The 21,761-nt window shown below is 44.0% G+C and overlaps 1 protein-coding gene across 3 annotated transcripts in view; it reads right to left on the bottom strand.

The window, feature by feature from the left end:
* The window catches only part of Prpsap2 (phosphoribosyl pyrophosphate synthetase associated protein 2), a 35,602-nt gene extending 14,831 nt beyond the window's left edge, over window positions 1-20,771 (bottom strand). For 2 of the 3 annotated variants that reach the window (XM_048365653.1, XM_048365654.1), the window contains exons 1-7: window positions 20,645-20,771; window positions 13,430-13,514; window positions 13,023-13,173; window positions 12,163-12,215; window positions 9,169-9,235; window positions 3,112-3,284; window positions 1,677-1,792 (exon numbers count right to left, since the gene is read on the bottom strand). In XM_048365653.1, coding sequence (XP_048221610.1) covers window positions 1,677-1,792; window positions 3,112-3,284; window positions 9,169-9,235; window positions 12,163-12,215; window positions 13,023-13,141 — 528 coding nt within the window. In that variant the 5' untranslated portion in view covers window positions 13,142-13,173; window positions 13,430-13,514; window positions 20,645-20,771. The remainder of the gene's footprint in view (window positions 1-1,676; window positions 1,793-3,111; window positions 3,285-9,168; window positions 9,236-12,162; window positions 12,216-13,022; window positions 13,174-13,429; window positions 13,515-20,644) is intronic. The other variant, XM_048365655.1, reaches the window with a different exon arrangement.
* Window positions 20,772-21,761: the final 990 nt, after the last annotated feature.

Genomic DNA, 21,761 nt, shown 5'->3' with positions numbered 1-21,761 from the left:
AGAGGCAGGAGGACCAAAAGTCTGAGGCCAGCCTAAGCTATACAGTGAGATCCTATCTCAATCAATCAATCAATCAGTAATTTTATAAATTAAATAAAAGTCAATGATCTTCCCCTGAATCTTAACTACACACAATTTCACAGTAGAAGGACCATATTTATCAATTCTAAATCTAAGTTAATTGTCAAATTCCAAACTACTGTGGCACAAACAAGTGAGAACTGTGGGGAAACCAATTGAGAAAGGACAATCAATCCAGTGTTATTTTTTTTTTGGCCAGTCCTGGGCTTAGACTCAGGGCCTGAGCACTGTCCCTGGCTTCTTTTTGCTCAAGGCTAGCACTCTGCCACTTAAGCCACAGTGCCACTTCTGGCCGTTTTCTATATATGTGGTGCTGGGGAATCGAACCCAGGGCTTCAGGTATACGAGGCAAGCACTGTTGCCACTAGGCCATATTCACAGCCCCCCCGGTGTTATTTTATTATATTATTATTATTATTTTTTTTTTTTTTTGCCAGTCCTGGGCCTTGGACTCAGGGCCTGAGCACTGTCCTGGCTTCTTTTTGCTCAAGGCTAGCACTCTGCCACTTGCGCCACAGCGCCACTTCTGGCCATTTTCTATTTATGTGGTGCTGGAGAATTGAACCCAGGGCTTCATGTATGGGAGGCAAGCACTCTTGCCACTAGGCCATATTCCCAGCCCCTCCAGTGTTATTTTAAAAAAGATGTATATATGTCCTTAAACAAACAAACAAGGACTAGGGGCATGGCTTAAGTGGTAGAATGCCTGCTTTACAAGACCAGCCCTTAGTTCAATCTCCAGTACTACCAAAACAACAAAAAATACGTATACATACATACATACATACATACTGCATGTGATCCTCAAGAGTTGGCTGCCTGAATAGCAGAAATGACAATTTAAGAACAAATATGGACTGAGTGCTGGTGGCTCTCACCTGTAATCCTAGCTACTCAGGAGGCTGAGATCTGAGGATCACAGCTTGAAGCCAGCCCAGGAAGACAAGTCCTCATGAGACTTTTATTTCCAATTAACCACTCAAAAACTGGAAGCGGAGGTGTGGCTCATGTGGTAGAACACTAGCCTTGAGCAAAAAGATCTGAGAGACAGCACCCAGGCTCTGAGTTCAAGTCCCCTGGCTGACAAAAAGGCAAATATTGTTTAAAGAAAAAAAAAAAAAAGAGCCAGGAACAGTGCATATGCCTGTAATTGCAGTATAAGAGGTTAAGGTAGAAGGATCTCAGTTCAAGGCCAGTCTGGGCTACAGATTGAGGCCCTGCCTCAAAACACTGAGGAAAAAGCTGATTATCAGTACCTTACACCTACAATTATAGCTACTTGGGAAGCTGAGATTAGGAGACTCAAAGTTCAGGCCAGCATAGGCAAAAAAGTTTGTGAGACTCCCCACCCCCCCCTCCCGCCCCATATCTCAACATAAAAAGCTGGATGTGGTGAGATGTACCTGTAATCTCAGTGACAGTAGGAAGTGTAAATAGGAGCATTGTGGCCCAGGCAAAAATCAAGACCATATTTAAAAAATAACCAGAGCACAAAGGGATAGAGGCATGGTTCCAACAGTAGAGTGCCTACCTCGCAAGCATGTAAGCCCTTACTAATACAGCCAAAAAAGAAAAAAAAGTTTGAGCTAGCTTACCTCTTCTTGAATATACTGTAATAGGAAGGGAGAAGCTCTTAAATTATCAACAGGAATATTGAAGAAGCCTTGAATTTCTTTCTGGTGTAAATCCATAGTAATAAGATGAGTTAGACCTTCAAAAATAAAACGAATACAAAGCTTACCAACAAGTTGTACTATAGGAAATACTGTATAAAGTAATACACTATATTTAATAAATTACTATGAAAAATTACTCTCCTACCACAAAACCTAGCACTTCCATTGCTTAGCTTGTTTAGTACTATGATACACAATTTTCATAATAATTGAAAGCACTGAAGTATCAGTGATGATAGCAATATAGAAATGACTTTAAAAATTCAGAGCAAGTTCCATTTCCTGGAAACTTACTTAGTAAGTACAGCAAAGCTGATCTGAGAATACCTAGACAAGCTTATTATCAGCCTGGAAACTAGAGAAAATGGAAAACCTTTGCCCCCACTGTACCGCTAAGGAGTATCTGAAATCAACACCAAGTGCCCCTAAGGAGTATCTGAAATTATCACCAAGCACCCCTAAGGAGTATCTGAAATCATCACCAAGAAAGTACATGGAAACATTTAAGCAGCAACACATGCCTCCAAAGCAAGGAAAGGGGCCTGCTGGCCCAGCCAGTAGCAGCATGAGAAACGAAGAGGAAAGGCTTCCAGAAAACTCAGTGAGCGTATCTGCTCACTTTACCAGTACCTGGCATAGTGTTCCCGTGGGGCGTGGGGTTGAGGCACTGGGGATGGGGTTTTTAAACAGCTGTCTTTTTTTGCCTTCCTTGCACTGTGCTTCACTGCTGCAGAAGGACTTAGAATGACTGCTCTGCTTTCAAAACAACATTCATGATTGTAAACAGTCATTTTAATATAACTTTTAACAATGAATTTAGGAAAAAATCATTCTCCTTATGTTTGTGTTTTAGACTTGGAAGCAATTTGCTGCAGTTTTTTTTTTTTTTCAGTCTGTTTACCTGTGGTTTTGCTTTTCCCAGTTGGTTACCTATGCTCCAAAATATTAAATACAAAATTCCAGAAATAAATAATTCCTAACTTAAAATAGTGTCTCTCTGGAGTATCATGATCAAGTCTCATTCATGATGTTATTCTACTTCCTACTCAGGCCAGTGGGACCATGCTATATATGCTACCCACATATTAGTCACTTAGTATCCACCTTGTTGCAGATGCACCATCTCAGTATTGTAGTAAAACTGCCTGTGGCTTCAGGCATCCACTGGAGTCTTGGCACATATGCCTTACAGGAAAAGACGAACTACTGTATAAACTCACTGTCTATAAATGCTGGGTTGCTGTTTTTACTGTTCAGCATTCTAATTTAGTTAAGACAATGCTTTGAAATGTCTAAGGAAAATAAAACTTCATGACCTGTAATTAACTGTGAAAGGCCTGCCATTCTTACTTACCGGCTTTGCACATCATAGAGGCCAGCAATTTAGAGACTATGGACCCTCTCTTCCTCATCTTGCACTGCTTGCTGTAGGGAAAGTAGGGGATCACGCCAATGATGCTCTTGGCACAAGAGGTCTTACATGCATACACCATAATGAGGAGCTCCATGATGGTGGTGTTCACATCCCTGAAACCCAGACAGAAATCCCATGGAGAGGTGTTAAAATCCTCCTTCAGCTGGGGCTGGAGCTCTGTGCTATGCTATGTGCTTAGCATGTTCAAGACTCTGGGTCAGTCTTTGGCACCAAAACACCAACAGAGCTAATAGTAACAGTTTCCTGCTCCAACCAGGTGTCAGCAGTGTGCTCCTCATGCCTCTCAGACCCCTATTAGATCCCCCTTAGATGAACCTACCTTTCTTTTCTGTGAAAAACACTGCCAGAAGAGTGCTTCTGCTGGGCACCAGTGGCTCACACCTGTAATCCTAGCCACTCATGAGGCTGAGAGCTGAGAATCCCAGTTCAAAGCCAGCAGGAAAGTTCACGAGACTCTTTCGCCAATTAACCAACAAAAAGCCAGACATGAAGTTGTGGCAGAGCACCAGTCTTGAGTGAAAAAGCTAAGGGGCAGTGCCTAGGCCCTGAGTTCAAGCCTCAACACTGGTACAAACAATAACAAAAACCAACAAGAGAGCTTCTATAGGTTCTTACTGTCAGGTACATCTGTACCCTGCAAGTTGGTCTGTCTTCAACTGTTATCAGAGAGGAACTTCCTATGCCATGGTACCCTGAAATTGCATACTAATCCCCATCTGTTCTCACTTAGAAGAGGTTGCTCGGCAACACTCCCTCTTCTGCCTCCATGTGTTACCCTCCCCAGTTCATCCCCACCAATCTATGCACATTCTTCCCTTCTTCCACTAAAAACAATTCTCACAGCCCCATTTCCTTGCTCCTTTCTGTAGCATATCTCAACAGGGCAGTCCCACTTAATATCTCCAATTCATCTTCTTTCAGTCTCTCCCAAACATATCCCAAAGAAGTCCTACTCCCTGAAGAACCCCCAGATGATACTCATCAATGTCATCATGTGGCTAAGGCCTCCAGTCTCGTAGTCCTTCTCTTCCTCAATAACTCTACATATCAGATACGGCTGCTCAGCCTGTTCCTATGCAGCCTTTTGCACATGGCTTCTAGGATGTCCCTGTGGTCATCTTCTGCCACCTCAGATTCCTTTGCTGGTCCAACCACCCATCTAAAACACATTCATTCAGCTTCTCGTCACCCTCATCCCTTGGATTTTTCATTCACTTGTGAGGCTCTACAAATGCTAGCTGACTCTCATAGTCCACTCTCCAGCCAATGCTTCCCCTGTGAACTCTGTCAGACCAATCCTAACACTTCTACATGGTTCCACCTGAACATCCTGAAGACAACTCAAGACTTAACTATTCCCAAACAGAATGGCTTTGCCTGAAAATGTCTGAGTCACCAGATCAGTGGTTTAGCTGCTGTTCACACTGTTCTTCCTGGTCACTCAGGACAAAAACTGGGTGTTGATGACTCATGTCTGAAATCCTAGCTACTCAGGAGGCTGAGATCTGAGGATAGCAGTTCGAAGCCAACTCAGGCAGGAAGGTTCATGAGATTCTTTTTTTTTTTTTTTGCAAGTCCTGGGCTTCGGACCCAGGGCCTGAGCACTGTCCCTGGCTTCTTCTTGCTCAAGGCTAGCATTCTTGCCACTTCTTGCCGTTTTCTATATATGTGGTGCTGGGGAATCAAACCCAGAGTTTCATGTATACAAGGCAAGCACTCTTGCCACTAGGCCATATTCCCAGCCCCCATGAGATTCTTATCTCCAATTAATAGCTGAAAAGCTGGAAGTGGACCTGTGGCTCAACTGGTAAAGTGCCAGCATCGAGCAGAAAAAGCTAATGGACAGTGTCCAGGCCCTGAGTTCAAGCCTCAGTACTGGCACAAAAACAAAACAAAAGAAAACATCTCTAATCTCATGGGCCCACCCTCCTTCCCACTATCCTACTGGCCTCGACTCTTCCTGGAGCTCCTCAGTCAATATTCCTTTGCTCTTAGAGTGAAAGAGTGGCTTCCATTCTGTTTGTCTGGAACCCAAGGTCTTTTCACCTTCTGGCACCATCCGTCTTCACTTTCTACCTCCTCAGTCCACTACCTGCTCAGTCCTCCTGGGCCACTCACTGCCCTAGAAGGCCTAGCTCCCTCCCTGCCCTTCCATGGATTTTGTTCCAATATCTCTTTAGTGACAGGCATGCTGGCCCCTCTATCTGCTTATCACCATCAATGCCTTCTCCTTGCCATTCTATTTTTTTAATGCCTTTAACATGCTGAATATTCTTTGGTTTTCTCTGAAAGTCTTCCTCCACTAGGACACAAGCACCATAGGACTAACTTGTGTCAAGCACAAAGACGTCTTACAACTATAGCATTAAACTCAATACTGCAGACATGCAATGCTACTCACTCCCGAATGGATGGGAGGCACCCACACTTTCAGAGAGCATTCAGTGCAGAAGGATAAACAGAGGAAATGATCTCCAGTAGTCACTCTGAGGCTCTCAAACAGACACACCAGAGAATAAGGCCTACTACTATACAAGTGATGAAAGCCTTCCTTGTATGAACTACAGGACATAATTTTTTCTTTGCTTTTTTTTCCCTTTCATCTCTGGAGTCTGAACTCAGTGCCTATACTTGCTAAATGGACCAAATGTTCTTCATTGAAAATCTGCCTTCTACTTTCAGTAGCTACAAACAACCTGTACAAAAATGAAGTAATAGGTTGGCATATAGCTTAGGAGTAGAGTGCTTGCCTAGTAAGCGAGACTCTAGTCTGATGCCCAGTGTTGCAATGCATATGTAAATAAATATTAAACCCCAAATGACACCCCCAAATATCCAGGTTAATTCATGGTATTTCAGGAAGGAGACCCAGACACTTGAGTTCCAACAACCTGGACAACACCGAGAACCTAAGTGCACGACTATGGCACACATGGGACATGGAATGACACAAAAGGAAATACAGGGAGAAAATTAAGGCAACCTGGGTGTTTGTCACTAGAGAAACAGGAACTGACAAAAGGCAGGATAGATAACAACAATGTTGAACCAATCAATTAAAGGGGAAAGAGGTGGAAGGACTTGAAAAGACTTAGTAGAGTCACCCTCCTGAAGGCCTGAATTCCGTTTCAACTGGACCATTAACCTACTTCTTCCTACCTACTCCTCCAGGCCAATCCACACAATCTGTGCATTTACCCAATGGAATCCCAATGCACCTGTGATGGATAGAGTACTACAGATGCCCAAAAGCAGTGTAAAGAAACCCAGTGCTTGTATATCTCCTCCAATGTGGGAGGTAGAGAGAGATGTCGGCACAGGAACGCACTCAGCTGGAAGAAAAGGCAGCAACAGCACCACAGAAAGGCCAGCCCTGCCCTTCCTCCCTTGTCTCATGTAAGCTTTCCAAGGGATGGGAAGCAGTGACAGGTCCCTGACACTGCTCTTCCAACAGCTGGGGCTGTATGACTCTATGCTGAGCAAGCAAAGCACAAGGTAGATGTGTGCCAAGTTTGATGAAAACAGTCTCAAGAGTAAATTCCCCTGAAATTGAGCTTTTCTTCCCTTATTTTGGTGCTTAATTCTATAGAAGTGTATGTGCATGTGTACACCTAAACTCATTCAGACTTTCTAAGCTAAAATATGATGCATTATCCAAACTGTTCTTGCATTTGCAAAAGCAAGAGTTCAAAGAAAAGGAGGTATAAAAGTGGTCAGAACATAGGCCTTTGTTATATACCACCTATCAGAGGAAGGGAAGAGAAAGGGCACTTAAGGAAGTGACTTCAGTGAAAAGATAACCCGGGAAAACTAGTTGGGAAGTAGGACATGGTTTTATGAGTTCTTATCTTGGACAGATTCTTCTCCTAGGCTTCAAACACTCAAACTCCAGGGAGATCTACCACACCTGAATTCTTCTGGGACATCTGTGAGACTTGAATTCTTTCACTTTTGGACAGATAAGGGAAGTTCAGAAAACCTTCCTCCCTCTACTAATTCTCAAATGTCTTTGGCATTTGAAATATAATATTATTTGAAAATAATACTCCTGCTACAGTGTTATATTTTGTACCTCTTCTTTTTGGTTAATTATTTTTTGTGTGTGTGCCAGTATTAGGGCTTGAATTTAGGACCTTGAGCTTGACCTTAGCTTTATTTACTCAAGGCAAATAAAGTGGTAAAGTCGGAGCTACATCTCCACTTCCGTCTGTGCATCTACTTAATCCATGGCAGTGCAGGCAGGGCAAAGAAGGCATAGTAGTTGGAGGTCATATGGCCATTTCCAGTCACTGAACTGCCCTCTGTTAGCCAAGGCTGGGGTTTTTGAGGCCCATCCCATTCTATTCCCACCCTCACTCAGAGTAATGAGGTCACTGTAGAATATTGGGGATGGGGGAGAGACATAGAAATTACTGCTGAGCTGGGAAACCTAGAATTGGAGGTTTAGCCAGGCTACCAAAAGAAAGAAAAACAATCATCTTGAGTTAAGAACTGTCATCAGAAAGATCTGGGGACAATGTACAGTGGACAACAAAGTTTCACATGATCACCCTCTCTGCTGGAGTGGCACCTGAAGGGAAGTGGCACAGAGAAACTCACAGTTCTTCATCTCCACAAGTTTATGCACTTGCCACTTCCAAGAATTCTACAACAGGTATTCCAATGTCACACTAGACATGTACACATTCCTTCACTCCACACTTTTATCTTCTTAGCTTATTTAATTAAAAGTAAAAGCCTCTATTTCCATTTAAACTCACACCTCTAATCCTAGCTACTCAGGAGACTGATCTGAGGACTGTGGTTCAAAGCCAGCCTGGGCAGGAAAGTCCATGAGACTATTATCTCCACTTAACCACAAAAAAGACAGAAAACGGGCTGGGGATATAGCTTAGTGGCAAGAGTGCCTGCCTTGGATACACGAGGCCCTAGGTTCGATTCCCCAGCACCACATATACAGAAAACGGCCAGAAGCGGTGCTGTGGCTCAAGTGGCAGAGTGCTAGCCTTGAGCGGGAAGAAGCCAGGGACAGTGCTCAGGCCCTGAGTCCAAGGCCCAGGACTGGCCAAAAAAAAAAAAAAAGACAGAAAACAAACAGCTCAGGGACAGGGCCCAGGACTGGGGAGAAAAAAAAGAAAAAAGAATACAGGAAAGGTTTCAAGTGCTGGTGGCCCACATCTGGAATTCTAGCTACTCAGGAGGCTAAAATCCAGAGTATCAATATTCAAAGCCTGTTTGGAAAAAAAAAGCTCCAAATTAACCAGAAAAAATGCTGGTCTGGAGGAACAGCCCAAGTAGTAGAGCAGTGAACAAGCAAGTCATGTAAGGGGTAAAAAGGCCACAAGTTCAAACCCTAGTATCACACACACACACACACACACACACACACACACACACACACACACAAAAGTAGACAAGGGGAGAGGGGAACATTGATTGTAACATATGTTTGTAAGCAGGTGGAGACAGGAGGACTATAAATTTAAGACCGATCCCTGCCAATTGCAGGGTCTCAAACCAAAATGGAAAAGAAAAAGACTGGGGGTATAGTTCAATGGCTAAGCACTTGGCAAGCAAGTATGAAGCTCTACATTCAAATCCCCAGAACTGCATCATCACCACCACCATCATCACCATCATTATCATCATCATCATCATCGTGATCACCACCATCACCATTCACCATCACCATCATCCAGAAAAAGACAAGCCTGGTGGCACATGTCTGTTAGTCCTAGCTACTCAGGAGGCTGAGGCAGGAGAATCACTTGAACTCAATCAAGAATTTGGGAACAGCCTGAGGAATGTATTAGGAGTATCTCTTAAAATAAGAAACAAACACAGAAAGAACACATAAAAGCCAGCCAGTTCCATTTTAAGACTTAATTCTTCCTGTATGGCCAACTGTTAGCATTGTAGACACTTGCACCAGAACAGCGACTTGAAAGGTCATGTCTCTGCTCAGCAATCACTCACTTTGAGATGGTCTGGATGATGAAGACATCTTTTCCCCTCACAGACTCTTGAATCTGAACTCTTGTTTCTAGCAGGAAAAGGAAAAAGGAGGAGGAAGGTATATCAGTTCAATGTTTAAAATTTTAATATTAGTCAGGTAATGGATACCTTTCTTTTTTGGACAGGTCACCCTTTCCCTTGTAGTTCAATTTTTTTAATGTACAAAAAAATTCTGCATCAATCTCTAATGCTATGAAATACAGAAATGGGAACCATTTCAAACCTCACTGGCTTTAGTTTCAGTAACAATAACCTATAATACAACAAATCACACTTTTACACAGGCTTAGTTAGTTACAGGATGGCCTTCAGTAAGAATCACCTTTCTGACTCTGGGCTTCTCAGCCTTTACATGTAAGCACAGCACCCATTAGGGAGCTATGTGGTCATTCACTCAACCAACATCATCAAAGAACACAGGAATGCAGTGCTATATGTGGTGGAAGCAGAGTGTAAGATTCAATATACTTCCTCTCAGACATCCTGACCAGCTACAAGGAAAGACCTGCACAAATCCAGAATGGCACATTCTATAAAACTATGCAACGGTTAGGGTCACAGGAAGAAGGAAGAACAGGTGAAGGAATGTTCTAGAGTAGAAGATACTAAAAGAATATGAAAAACATATCACTCAGCTGGGTGCTAGAAGCTGATACCTATAATGTGAGCTAATCTGAGATGAAGATTAGAAAGAATGCAGTTCAAGGCCAGCCTGAGCAGAAGGAGGAGGAGGAGGAGGAGGAAGAGAGGAGAAAGAAGGGAGGGAGGGAGGGAAGTAAGGGAGGGAGGAAGATGACCAAGAAGCCAAGTTGTTTGCAAGATCTCATCTCAACCAGTAACAGCTAGGTGTGGTGGGGGCACACCTGTCAGCTCAGCCGTAAAAGACTAAAATTAGGAAGATCACAGTTCCAGGGCAGTCCCTAGGTATGCTGGCACATGTCTCTCATCCCAGATAAGAAGCATAAATAAGAAGAACAAGCCCAGTGTCAGGGCCTTTGCCGATAATCTAAACTACTTTGGAGGCTGAGATCAGGATCATGGCTCTAGGTCAGCTCAGGAAAAAACAAGAGACTTCTATAACCACTGTCATGTACACACTATTATCCCAGCTGTGTGGAGAGGCTGAGATCAAGAGAACTGTGGTTCTAGGCCAGCATGAGCAGAAAATTCAGAAGACTGCATTTCAATAGAGGAAGCTGGGCATGGGGCACACACCGTCATCCCAATTACAACAGTAAGGGGCTGGGGATATAGCCTAGTGGCAAGAGTGCCTGCCTCGGATACAGAAGGCCCTAGGTTCGATTCCCCAGCACCACATATACAGAAAACGGCCAGAAGTGGCGCTGTGGCTCAAGTGGCAGAGTGCTAGCCTTGAGCGGGAAGAAGCCAGGGACAGTGCTCAGGCCCTGAGTCCAAGGCCCAGGACTGGCCAAAAAAACAAAACAAAAAACAAACAACAGTAAAATAGGTGGATGGCAGTATAGGCACACACCCAGGTAGAAGGTGAAACCCTATCTCTATCTCAACAAATAACCAGGACAAAAGAGGGCTGGAGTGGCTCAGTGGTAAAGAATCTGCCTAGCAAGTATAGGGCTCTAAGTTCAAATCTTGTTATCTTGAAAAAAAAAAAAAGAAAAAGAAGAAAAGGGAGGATCATGATCCAGGCTAGCCTAGGTATACAGTAAGATCCTATCCCAAAAATAACCAGAATTGGGCTGGGAATGTGGCCTAGTGGTAATGCTTGCAAAAACAAACAAACAAACAAAAAATAGTTGCCTAGCAACCGCAAAACTCTGAGTTCAAATTCCAGCATAGGAAAAAAAAAATAAAAAGGAGGCAGGCAGACTGGCTGACCCACAAAAGAGCATACTTTGAGTTAAAAAGCAAACAAATCATAGGACAATGGAGAAATCTAAACATAAACCAACAATTAAATATTATTAACTTCTTTAAATGTAACAATAGTATTCTATTTATGCTTATTCTTAAAACAGGCACTGATAGCTCACACTTGTAATCTTAACTATTCAGAAGGCTTTGCTAAGGACTAACGTTAAAAGCTAACTTGTGCAGAAAAGTTCTTGAGACTCCAAAATAGCCAGCAAAAAGCCAGGATGGAGGCATAGTTCCAGCATCAGAGTACCAGCCAAGCAAGCAATGGTAGAGGGCCATGCAATGATCTATAGCACTGAGGAAAAAGAAGTTAGAAAAATATAGAATGCATGCCTACAAAAAGAATGAAGTAGCCAGGTGCAGGTGGACCACGCCTATACTCCTAGCTACACAGGAGGCTAAGGTCTAGATCTTGGTTCAAAGGTAGCCAGGAAAAACCCAAGAGACTCTTATCTCCAGTTAACCAGAAAAAAACTAGACGTGGAGGTGTAGCTTATTGGTAAAGCTCCAGTCTTGAGGGACAAAAAGACAAGTAGAGTGTGGAAACAGAGTTCAAGCCCCAGTACATATACATTCTCTCTCACACTCACACGTGCACACACACACACACATCCCTACCACGTTTAGTATGCCTGACACTCTGGGTTCACTAACAGCACCACAAGTGTACATTCATACATACATATGCATTCACAACAAATACTCACAGATAACCAACTGATACTGCAAACACACAGGATTACTCTGCTGACTAAGGTAACATAAATTTAACCAAAGCTGAGCTCATGTTTTCATTCAGTTGACCAGATGGGTCATGAATTCATGCGGGATCTATTGAATAAGGCCTTGGAACTAGCATTTCAACTCAGATGGGACTTGTACCTGGGCTTTATGTTTTAGTTGGTATTTTTGGTAAAAGGTAAAAAACACCCCTGCCTCTGCTTCGTTTGCTAACAGCACTAACTGGACAAATGAATCAAACTGTTTCACAGTGGAGATGAAGCCCTGAGCATACATCACATACCACAGAAAGATTAAGAGACACATGCCAAGATAGCTCACCTCTGTTAGGTTCCTGGTAAACCTGCACTTTGCCCATCTCCACCCCCAGTCGCCTAGAGAAGAAAAAGATGGGTAAAGTTTAGAAAGTAATAGAACAGACCCAACACCTTCACTGTTTAAGAAGACATATAAATAGGGAAAAGAAAACTAAAGCTGTTCTTATTACAAAATTCAAAGTCAGTATTCAGTTGTCCTCTCTGTTCATTGCCTACATGCCATTTTCATTTGACGTCTATCCAAGGCCTATGTAGTTGAGCTCTGCCTGCTTCACCACTGTCCTGGTACTCTGTCTACCAGCCTAAATTCCCAATAAACACTAACGCCTGCCTTTCACATCCTTTGCAACCTGGGGCTCCCTCTGCCCACAGGGCTCTGCTCAAACTTGTTGTTAGCTCATTCAGGTCATATAACATGACCCATCAGTTTATATGGTAACTTAGTGCCCAAGCTAAGGCATTAAGCCTTGCCCCATCCTGACTTTCCCACTGTCTTCTTCCTGGTACTTGCCACTCTGCCTGAAAGAGTCTTGTTGGCTGAGTTGCTTCTTGTCTGGTTCTCACAGTGAAATGAAAATTTTATGAGAAGAAAAACTGAATGGCTGGTTTACTGTTAACCCCATGTAGATAGAGGTCTCTGACACAGCAGCGGCTCAGTGTTCATTTACTAAATATCTACATAAGCTTTAAGTTATTCCTATAGCATCCACTTCTCTGTTGCCTATATGGCTCCACAAGGAGCACCCATAACAATCTACGAGGTACTCTTAGTGTTTGCTGCTTCAATATGCAGGGAACAGTCATGAAGATCAGCCAAGTCATTTCATACCAAACACAGATGTGGACAGCAAAATTAGAACTCACTCAGCAATTTTCTTTGAAAGCTCCATACACGATGAGTTGGAATTTGCTGAAAACAACACCAGACCTCCTTTGGGTACATTCATCTTGGCTTCTAATTCAGGTGGCGCCACACAAAACATCAAAACCTTCTTGGTTTTCCAATTCTCAGAGCCTGGAAGGATGTGACATGTATTAAGAACTCTCATCTGTTATGAAATCCACCTGTATGGATTTTTAATAGCAAATGACTTCAGCTGAAGGAGAAGCGCGTTCCAGCATAGTGTTTTATTAGAAGGACACACATACACACATAAATACATACACACAGGGACAAACAGAGCTCACTTGATTTTAGGATTGCAAACTGATGGAGATGTAGCATCATGACTTAAGTTTTTATAACCACTGGGAATAAATGATAAACTTACAAGAAAGGCGGAGCTGAAGAGCTCAGAGTTTTTACTGTGTCAATTATGGACAACCTCCTGTTATTCTCTGACAACAAAATTCCTCCTGCATTAACACATAGAAAAATGGCAGAGCCATTAGCAAGGACATGGACTGGCTGATCCTTAAAGGACAAACCCATCTATCCCCAGCTTTTCTACAACAGCTATTTCCCATTATTCCCCTACCCCTACCCCCGACCTTTCAGCTGCCCCCATAGCAGGTCTAAAACTGACCTTTGTCATGCTTTCCTCCACAGATAATACCTTGAAGGAAAGTTAAGAAACTACCCCCGTGGCAGGCTACTACCCATAGTTTGCCCACTCAACAGGACCTGGCTCAGGCTGGGCTGAATGGAAAAGCAATAACCCCAGAGACTGCAGAGTTCCTAGCAAGCCCACAGCATTTCTTTGCTTGTGTGTTTACTTGGGATAGCTCTGGGGAGCTGGGGAGGCTAGTGGAGACAAGGCTGAAAGACTATTTTGCCATTCTTTAATTTTAATTACCCAAGGAATATACAAACACATCCTCCTAGAAAAATATATCAACACAACCTCTTAGGAAAAAATCTGCTGGTTGGGGCTGGGGATATGGCCTAGTGGCAAGAGTGCTTGCCTCGTATACATGAGGCCCTGGGTTCGATTCCCCAGCACCACATATACAGAAAATGGCCAGAAGTGGCGCTGTGGCTCAAGTGGCAGAGTGCTAGCCTTGAGCAAGAAGAAGCCAGGGACAGTGCTCAGGCCCTGAGTCCAAGCCCCAGGACTGGCCAAAAAATAAATAAATAAATAAAATAAAAAATCTGCTGGTTAAGGCTGAAGTGAGTAGCCCAAACCCCAGGCTCTTCCCCAACAATGGTGCTATCAGTTTCATATGGGCACCTAGGCCTTCTCTACTTAATCTGCACATTCACACATATGACCTCCATAAAAATTACGGGTGAACAATGTTTCTAGTACAAGGTACAAATCTATCTGCAATAGCTTCCTCACCAAACAACCTGGGTTAGAGGACACATTTTATGGTAGCCCCAAAGGGGCTGTTTTTCAGTCACATAAATGGGTGGCCTGGCTCTTCCTAACTGCTGCCTGGTCTTGAATGGGGTGGACATGCTTTTGGCCAGCTCCCTGTCCTCAACTGGTCTCCCACACTCATGCCTGAGGGACCAGTGGTTCACATGATGGCTGGCTCAGGGCACAGCTAGCTAGGAGAGTGCAGTTCTAGAAGAGCAACCCTGAAGGGTCATTCTCAGTAAGAGCCCAGCACTCCCAAATGGAGAAGCAATGGGGTACTGTGCAGCTTAAGATGACCTAATTCACTTTAATCCTTTGAGTTGCAAGCTCAACTGTATGTACACTAATCAAAGTGCTACAGAGTCCAGGGAGGACCACTGGCATCTGCCATCAAAAGTGGCTAAGAGAAGGAATTAGGGGCTGGGGATATAGCCTAGTGGCAAGAGTGCCTGCCTTGGATACACGAGGCCCTAGGTTCGATTCCTCAGCACCACATATACAGAAAAACGGCCAGAAGCAGCGCTGTGGCTCAAGTGGCAGAGTGCTAGCCTTGAGCGGGAAGAAGCCAGGGACAGTGCTCAGGCCCTGAGTCCAAGGCCCAGGACTGGCCAAAAAAAAAAAAAAAAAAAGAAGGAATTAGCCTGCAAGCCAAATCAGATCCCTCCAAAGCCTGTTTTTGTTAACTGCACCTAGCTCATTTTCCCTTTACAGAAAAAAATGTTGCCAATCCCTGCTTTAAAGAAAAAGCAGGGATTAAAAAGATTTAAAAGAAAAATGTGGCTCAGTGGTAGAGTGCTTGCCCAACATGCATGAAGCCCTGGGTTCAATTCCTCAGTACCATATAAACAGAAAAAGCCAGAAGTGGCACTGTAGTGGCAGAGTGCTAGCTATAAGCAAAAGCAGCTCAGGGACAGTGCCCAGGCCCTGAGTTCAAGCCCTGGGACTGGTAAAAGGAAAAAGAAAGAAAAAGAAAAAGGAAAAGTAGCTCTGCACAGGACAAAGAGAGTGGGGCAAAATGCACAGTGCAAGTGAAAAGACATCTACCGAACACCAACACAAGTTGGGAGGGATCTTAGATGAGCTCCAACACCATCTCTTGACCTCTGTGTTTAGAAACAGATGGCACAGGACCAAGAGGGGACACAGAAACCAAACCAATTGCCCTTTAGTTAGATAGGTTTTGGAGTCAAACTCAAGTGTGCATCTGGGATCCTATTCCAAGAGGATGGCAAGACTTAAGCTACTTAAAATCTGTAACATTTTCTAAGGTCCCTCATCCACGCAACTGTGAAAAGCAGGCCCCCTGTTGTAAAATGTCTGCCAAGCATCTGACACCATTCCCTGTATAGAGGACATGCTATGTAACACACACATCAACTTCTAACCCATTCATTAGCTACCAAATACCACAATGTGCACGTGTGTGGTGGCCATCTTTACACCCTTCCTTTTACTTTCAACTATGAAGCTCCTAAAAGAAAGGACAAGTATTCTTAAGATGAACTTGGATGAGGATGAAATAATTTAGGGCTAGAAGATCCTGGAGGTAATGTGGCTTTTCCTAATCTGTTAGAAGCCTGTTTGCAGGATTTGCAGGAATGACTACACACACGTTTGAAGCCCAGGGCCTGAGCACCTGACACTCCAAATTCTTCCTTAGAACTCTGAGACTTCTCTCTCCCTGAACCCTCTCTCCAATGGTTCTTGTCCATCCTTTGAAGATTTATAGAAAACAGATTCCTTTTTCAACTGGAGGTGTGGCTCAAGTGGCAAAACACTAGCCATGAGCAAGAAAGCCAAGTGAAAGCCCGAGGCCTTGGGTTCAAACCTCAATAACAGCACATACATTTATTTATTTAAGATTCCCTTTTCAAAGGAATTTGTCTCAAGACAGCTCTCTTGCCCCCTATATACCCTACTCCAGGACATTTCCTGAAGCCTCTCTTCCTTGTACATGGCTCAAATGGACTGTATTAGCCTGACTTGCGATCTTGAGTTCCAGCCTCCAGAGAATAATCTTCTAGAATCAAATCTTGATGTAAAGGCTGGGGCTGGGGCTCAGCAATACATGCTGCATGCATGAAGCCACAGGTTATAGGACTAGAACCCCAAAAGGTCTTTTTTTTCTCTCTCTCTCTCTCCAGTCCTGTGGCTTGAACTAAGGGCCTGGGCACTGTCCCTAAGCTTCTCTTGCTCAAAACTATCACTCTACCACTTGAGCCACAGTGCCACTTGTGGCTTTTTCTGAGTAGTTTACTGGAGATAAGAGACTCATGGAGATTTTTCTGCCTGGGCTGGCTTCAAAGTGCAATCCTCAGATCTCAACCTCCCAAGTAGCTAGGATTATAGGCATAAGCCACCAGTACCCAGCTTACAGTCTTCTTGTAAATCGATCCTCAACAACAGGGAGAACATCGGTCAGAAACACCTGTACTCATGTTCTGTCTTCATTCACAGGCCCTTCAAACACCAAGGCTATTTCCAGTTTCAGTTCTTTCTCTTGCTACAAACTTACACTGTGCTTTTACCAAACTACCAAATAGGCCGCCCTTAGGAACATGACATGCAGGGCTGGCAGGCATCTCATTAGTTCCAGGTTTAATGTGAAATGGAAGAGTAAAGAGATCGTTTCTACTGTTCTTATGAACTACAGCTGCTTTCATGGTTAACCTAATTTCATTCTGGAATGTGTGAAGTTTATAGCATGTAAGAAAACACAGCCTTCCTGAGAACCTCAGCATATCACTCCGTTGCTTCTCTTTTAATGAAATTTAAGAACCTGCTAAGTCGAATGAATGAAACCACACTGAAGATCACTTGATTTGGATGTACTAGCATTCATTTCAAAACTACCCATATATACTTCTTTTTTCTATATGGTCATCTTTTTTTTGTTGTGCCGTTACCAGGGCTTGAACTAAAGGCTTAGCTTTGAACTTAACTAAGCTTAACTTGAACTTGTCCCTTGGCTTTTTTGCTCAAGGCTGGCAATCTACCGATTGAGCCACAACTCTACTTCTGGCTTTTTGGTGGTTAACTGGAGGTAAGCGCTTTATACTCCTGGCCAGGATGACTTCAAATTATGATCCTCAGATCTCAGTGTCCTGGGTAGCTAGGATTAGAGGCTTGAGCCAGGAGCACCTAGTTTTCTAACGCTTTCTAAAAACTGACAGAGGAGTATGAAGTCACGGGTGACTCTCTACCATTATAGCCACCAGGCCTGAAGTATAGCTATTAGCCTCCCTGGGTCTGTCTTTACCTTTCAGGTGGCAGAGATAAGTACCTAGCATATAATATTCAGCAAATGTATGCTGAACAAAGCCTCTATCTTGCAGAGTTGGAGTGATCAACAAAAGGAATCGAAAGCCATATGACAACAAAAAATGCACCAAAGAGGATTAGTGATGCAGCTCACTCTAAGAAAATTTATTTGTTTTAAAATCAAGGACTGGCTGGGCACTATTGGCTCATTCCTATAATCCTAGCTACTCAGGAGGCTAAGATCTGAGGATCATGGTTCAAAAGCCAGCCCAGGCAGGGAAGTCTGTGAAACTCTTTCCTCCAATTAATAACAGAAGCTGAAAGTGGTGATTCAAGTAGTAGGATGCTAGCCTTTAGCAAAAGGAGCTCAGGGACAGTGCTTAGGCCCAGACATTAAGTCCCAGGACTGACAATAAATAAATAGATAAATAAAATCAAGGACTGGAGGTGTAGTTCAGTGGCAAAGCACTTGCTTAGCATGTATGAGACGAGATCCTGGTTCCATCTCCAATAATATGCACAAAAAAAAAGAAGATATAATAGGAGTTAAAACATTTTACTTTTCCACTTTTTTTTTTCCTTTTGGTATTAGGGCTTGAACTCAAGGACTCATGCTTTCTTTTTTTCACTTTTTCATTCAAGGCTGGTACTCTGCCACTTAAGCCATAACTCCACTTCCTCTTCCACTCTTTTCTTTTCTTTTTTCTTTCTTTTTTTTTTTTTTTTTGCCAGTCCTGGGGCTTGAACTCAGGGCCTGAGCACTGTCCCTGGCTTCTTTTTGCTCAAGGCTAGCACTCTGCCACTTGAGCCATAGCACCACTTCAGGCTTTTTCAATGTATGTGGTGCTGAGGAATCGAACCCAGGGCTTCATGTATACGGGATGAGCACTTTACCACTAGGCCATATTCCCAGCCCTGTTCTCTTCCACTCTTTTGCAACCTTAGGCATATTGCTTCTTTGTCATTAAAATGTTTTCTTATAGCTAATGCTTGACATTTTCATAGCACTCTGAATTTATATCACAACCCGATGAAGTAGGTACTATAGTCAAATCCATTGTTGACAAGGAAGATGAGAGTTAGAGATAAGACACCTACTCAGGTCTGCACAGAAGCTAAGCAGCAGACAGCTCAGTCACAGTTTGACTTGTAGTACATACAACCAATTGTATATAACAGCAGGCTGTAGTCTCCCAACCGACATGACTGCACAACCTGCAGAATTCTGCATACAGGGAGTGGAATAGCACTAATTCCAAAGCAGACTTGAAAAAATATCTATTGTAAACATGCCTTGTTTACAAAATTGTTTGTATCAAGAACCAAAAAAGAGGGCTGGGGATATGGCCTAGTGGCAAGAGTGCCTGCCTCATATACATGAGGCCCTGGGTTCGATTCCCCAGCACCACATATACAGAAAATGGCCAGAAGTGGCGCTGTGGCTCAAGTGGCAGAGTGCTAGCCTTGAGCAAAAAAGAAGCCAGGGACAGTGCTGAGGCCCTGAGTCCAAGCCCCAGGACTGGCAAAAAAAAAAAAAGAACCAAAAAAGAATCTAGGTGAATTTCCTGTGGTGTACCCTATGTAGTTACTGTATATGATTTTGGTACACTGGATATTGTATATATGCCTACCTGATCTAGGGAAGGGAAAGAAAAATGAGGGTGTAAGATATCACAAGAAATGTATTCACTGCCTAGTTATGTAACTGCTTTGCACAACACCTTGTCAATAAAATTTAATTAAAAAAAAAAAAGAACCAAAAAAAGGGCTGGGAATATGGCTTGGTAGTAGAGTACTTGCCTAGCATGGATGAAGCCCTGGGTTCAACTCCTCAGCACCACATACACAGAAAAAGCCAGAAGTGGTGCTGTGGCTCAAGGGGTAGAGTGCTAGCCTTGAGCAAAAAGAAGCCAGGGACAGTGCTCAGGCCCCCAAGTCCAAGCTCCAGGACTGGCAAAAAAAAAAAAAAAAGAGAGAGAGAGAGAGAGAACTCATGGCTTTAATTCAGCATTCCACTCTTCATATCCCAAGTAAGGAGGAGAAAGCTAAGTGCTCAGTGATGGCCCAAGTGTAAACATTCCACAATGGGGAAATTAAGTAAAACCTCAGGCTATACATTCAATAAAGCATTCAACACAATGTAAAGGTGCTTATGATCAATGCATTATTATGAGTAATAACGGTACAACCCGAAGCAATAAAGAATACAGACAAGAAAGATAGTCTTTAGTAGGGCTCAATAATGTGGGAGAATTATTTTTGTGTATTTTTTTAAAAGTTTAAACACTCGGGGCTGGGAATGGGGTCGGCTCAGTTGTAGACAGTTGGCCTAGCATGAGCAAAGTGTTAGGTTCTATCCCCAGCAGGCAAAAAAAAAAAAAAAAAGACAAAAACTTAAAGCCGTAGAGATCAGACCTCAGGTCCCCAAAACCCATTCCGCATTTTCATTATTCTTTATGAACGCTAAACAGCCAAACTGCACTGATATTAAAATAAAGCATCCATGTAACGGATGGGATGAAACATTTTCAAGCAGAATAAAATTCCTTGTCGGTCCTCCCTAAACCAGGCAGGAATGAGCTGAGTAAAGCCATCCTTTTGTGGGTCAATGTTCGCGACAAGCACGGCAAATGGCAATTCGGGGCCCCTTGTGGATGAGGGGCTGGGAGCTCAGATGCTGGGTTTGGGGTGGTTCGCCGCTGGTCCGTCGTTAGGGCTTGCTTCCTTCCCCAGCGGCGCCTGGGGGGAGTGGGGGGCCCTCGGGGTCACCGGACGCGGGAGGACGACAGGAGGGATGGAGAGGACCGGCTAGAACCCGCCAGCCGCTGCCCAGGGACCACGGCCTGATCGTCGGCCGACGCTGCAGTGATCCCCGCCCGGTGCACCTGCCCCGCGTCGGGCCTGCCAGTCCGCACCGCCTACCTGGTCCCGACTGCAGCCCCGGCCCTGCCGCAGCCTCCGCTGCCGAAGGAAGAAAGCGCAGGTCTCCAGGCAGCGTAGCTGCTAAGAGCAAAATGGCGACTCCATGCGCGAGAACGCTTCTGCGAGGTCGAGGGGGCGGGGCTGGGGGGGCGGGGCCAGAGCTGCAGGCAGGAATCACCTGCTCGGGGCCAAGGGGCGTCTCCCGCCCGAGGGGCCGAGCCTTCTGGTCAGGCCACTGGGGTAGGGGCCAGGCAGCAGGAAGGGCGGGCCAAGAAGAAGGGGCGTGTCCAGGTGGGCGTGTCGGGGGGCGGGGCTATGTCTGTTTTGTGGCCCTGGAAGACAAATCCCAGGCAGGTTGGGAGGATTTTGAGCATAGACTGAGGTATCAGGGTTGGAATTTAACTCCATGAACCAGTCATACCACTCTTGGGCATTTATCCAAAAAATTTTAAATCAGGATACAGTAAAAAACACACAGTCAGGTTCATGGGGCACTACTCACCATAGCTAAGTTACAGAAACAGCCCAAATGTCCTACAGTGAATGAGATCCAGAAAATGTGGTATGTCAAGAGCAAGTGGTTTATGCCTGTAATCCTAAACTACTCAGGAGGCCAAGATATGAGGATTGAGGTTCAAAGGCATCCAGGACTGATAAATGTGTGACGCTTTCATTGCCAATTAACCATCAAAAAAGCCTGAAGTGGAGGTGTGGTTCAAGTGGAGGAGGGTGCATATGATAACAAGTGCATTGAATACTTTAACATCATGGTTATTTGACTCAAATTCACTTGAGAAGAAACAGTATCTTTAATAATTCTTGCTGTTACTATCAGTTGGGCCCAGAGATGTCGAGGTTGGTCGGTCCACTAATTAAATTTTGGACATAAATAATTGTGCTGTCGGTTGTGGGGTTTGAATCCTGGGCCTGGGTACAGTCCCTGAGCTTTTGTGCTCAAGGCTAGGGATCTACCACTTTGAGTCACAGCGCTACTTCCAGTTTTTCTGGTAATTAACTGGAGATAAGAGTAGCACCGACTTTCCTGTTTGGATGGGCTTCCAAACAGGATCCTCAGATCTCATTTTCCTGAATACCTAGGATTACAGGCACCCACTTG

This window comes from Perognathus longimembris, chromosome 17, assembly GCF_023159225.1.
Source record: "Perognathus longimembris pacificus isolate PPM17 chromosome 17, ASM2315922v1, whole genome shotgun sequence".
NCBI lineage: Eukaryota > Metazoa > Chordata > Mammalia > Rodentia > Heteromyidae > Perognathus > Perognathus longimembris.
This window is presented reverse-complemented; position numbering and strand designations above follow the sequence as displayed.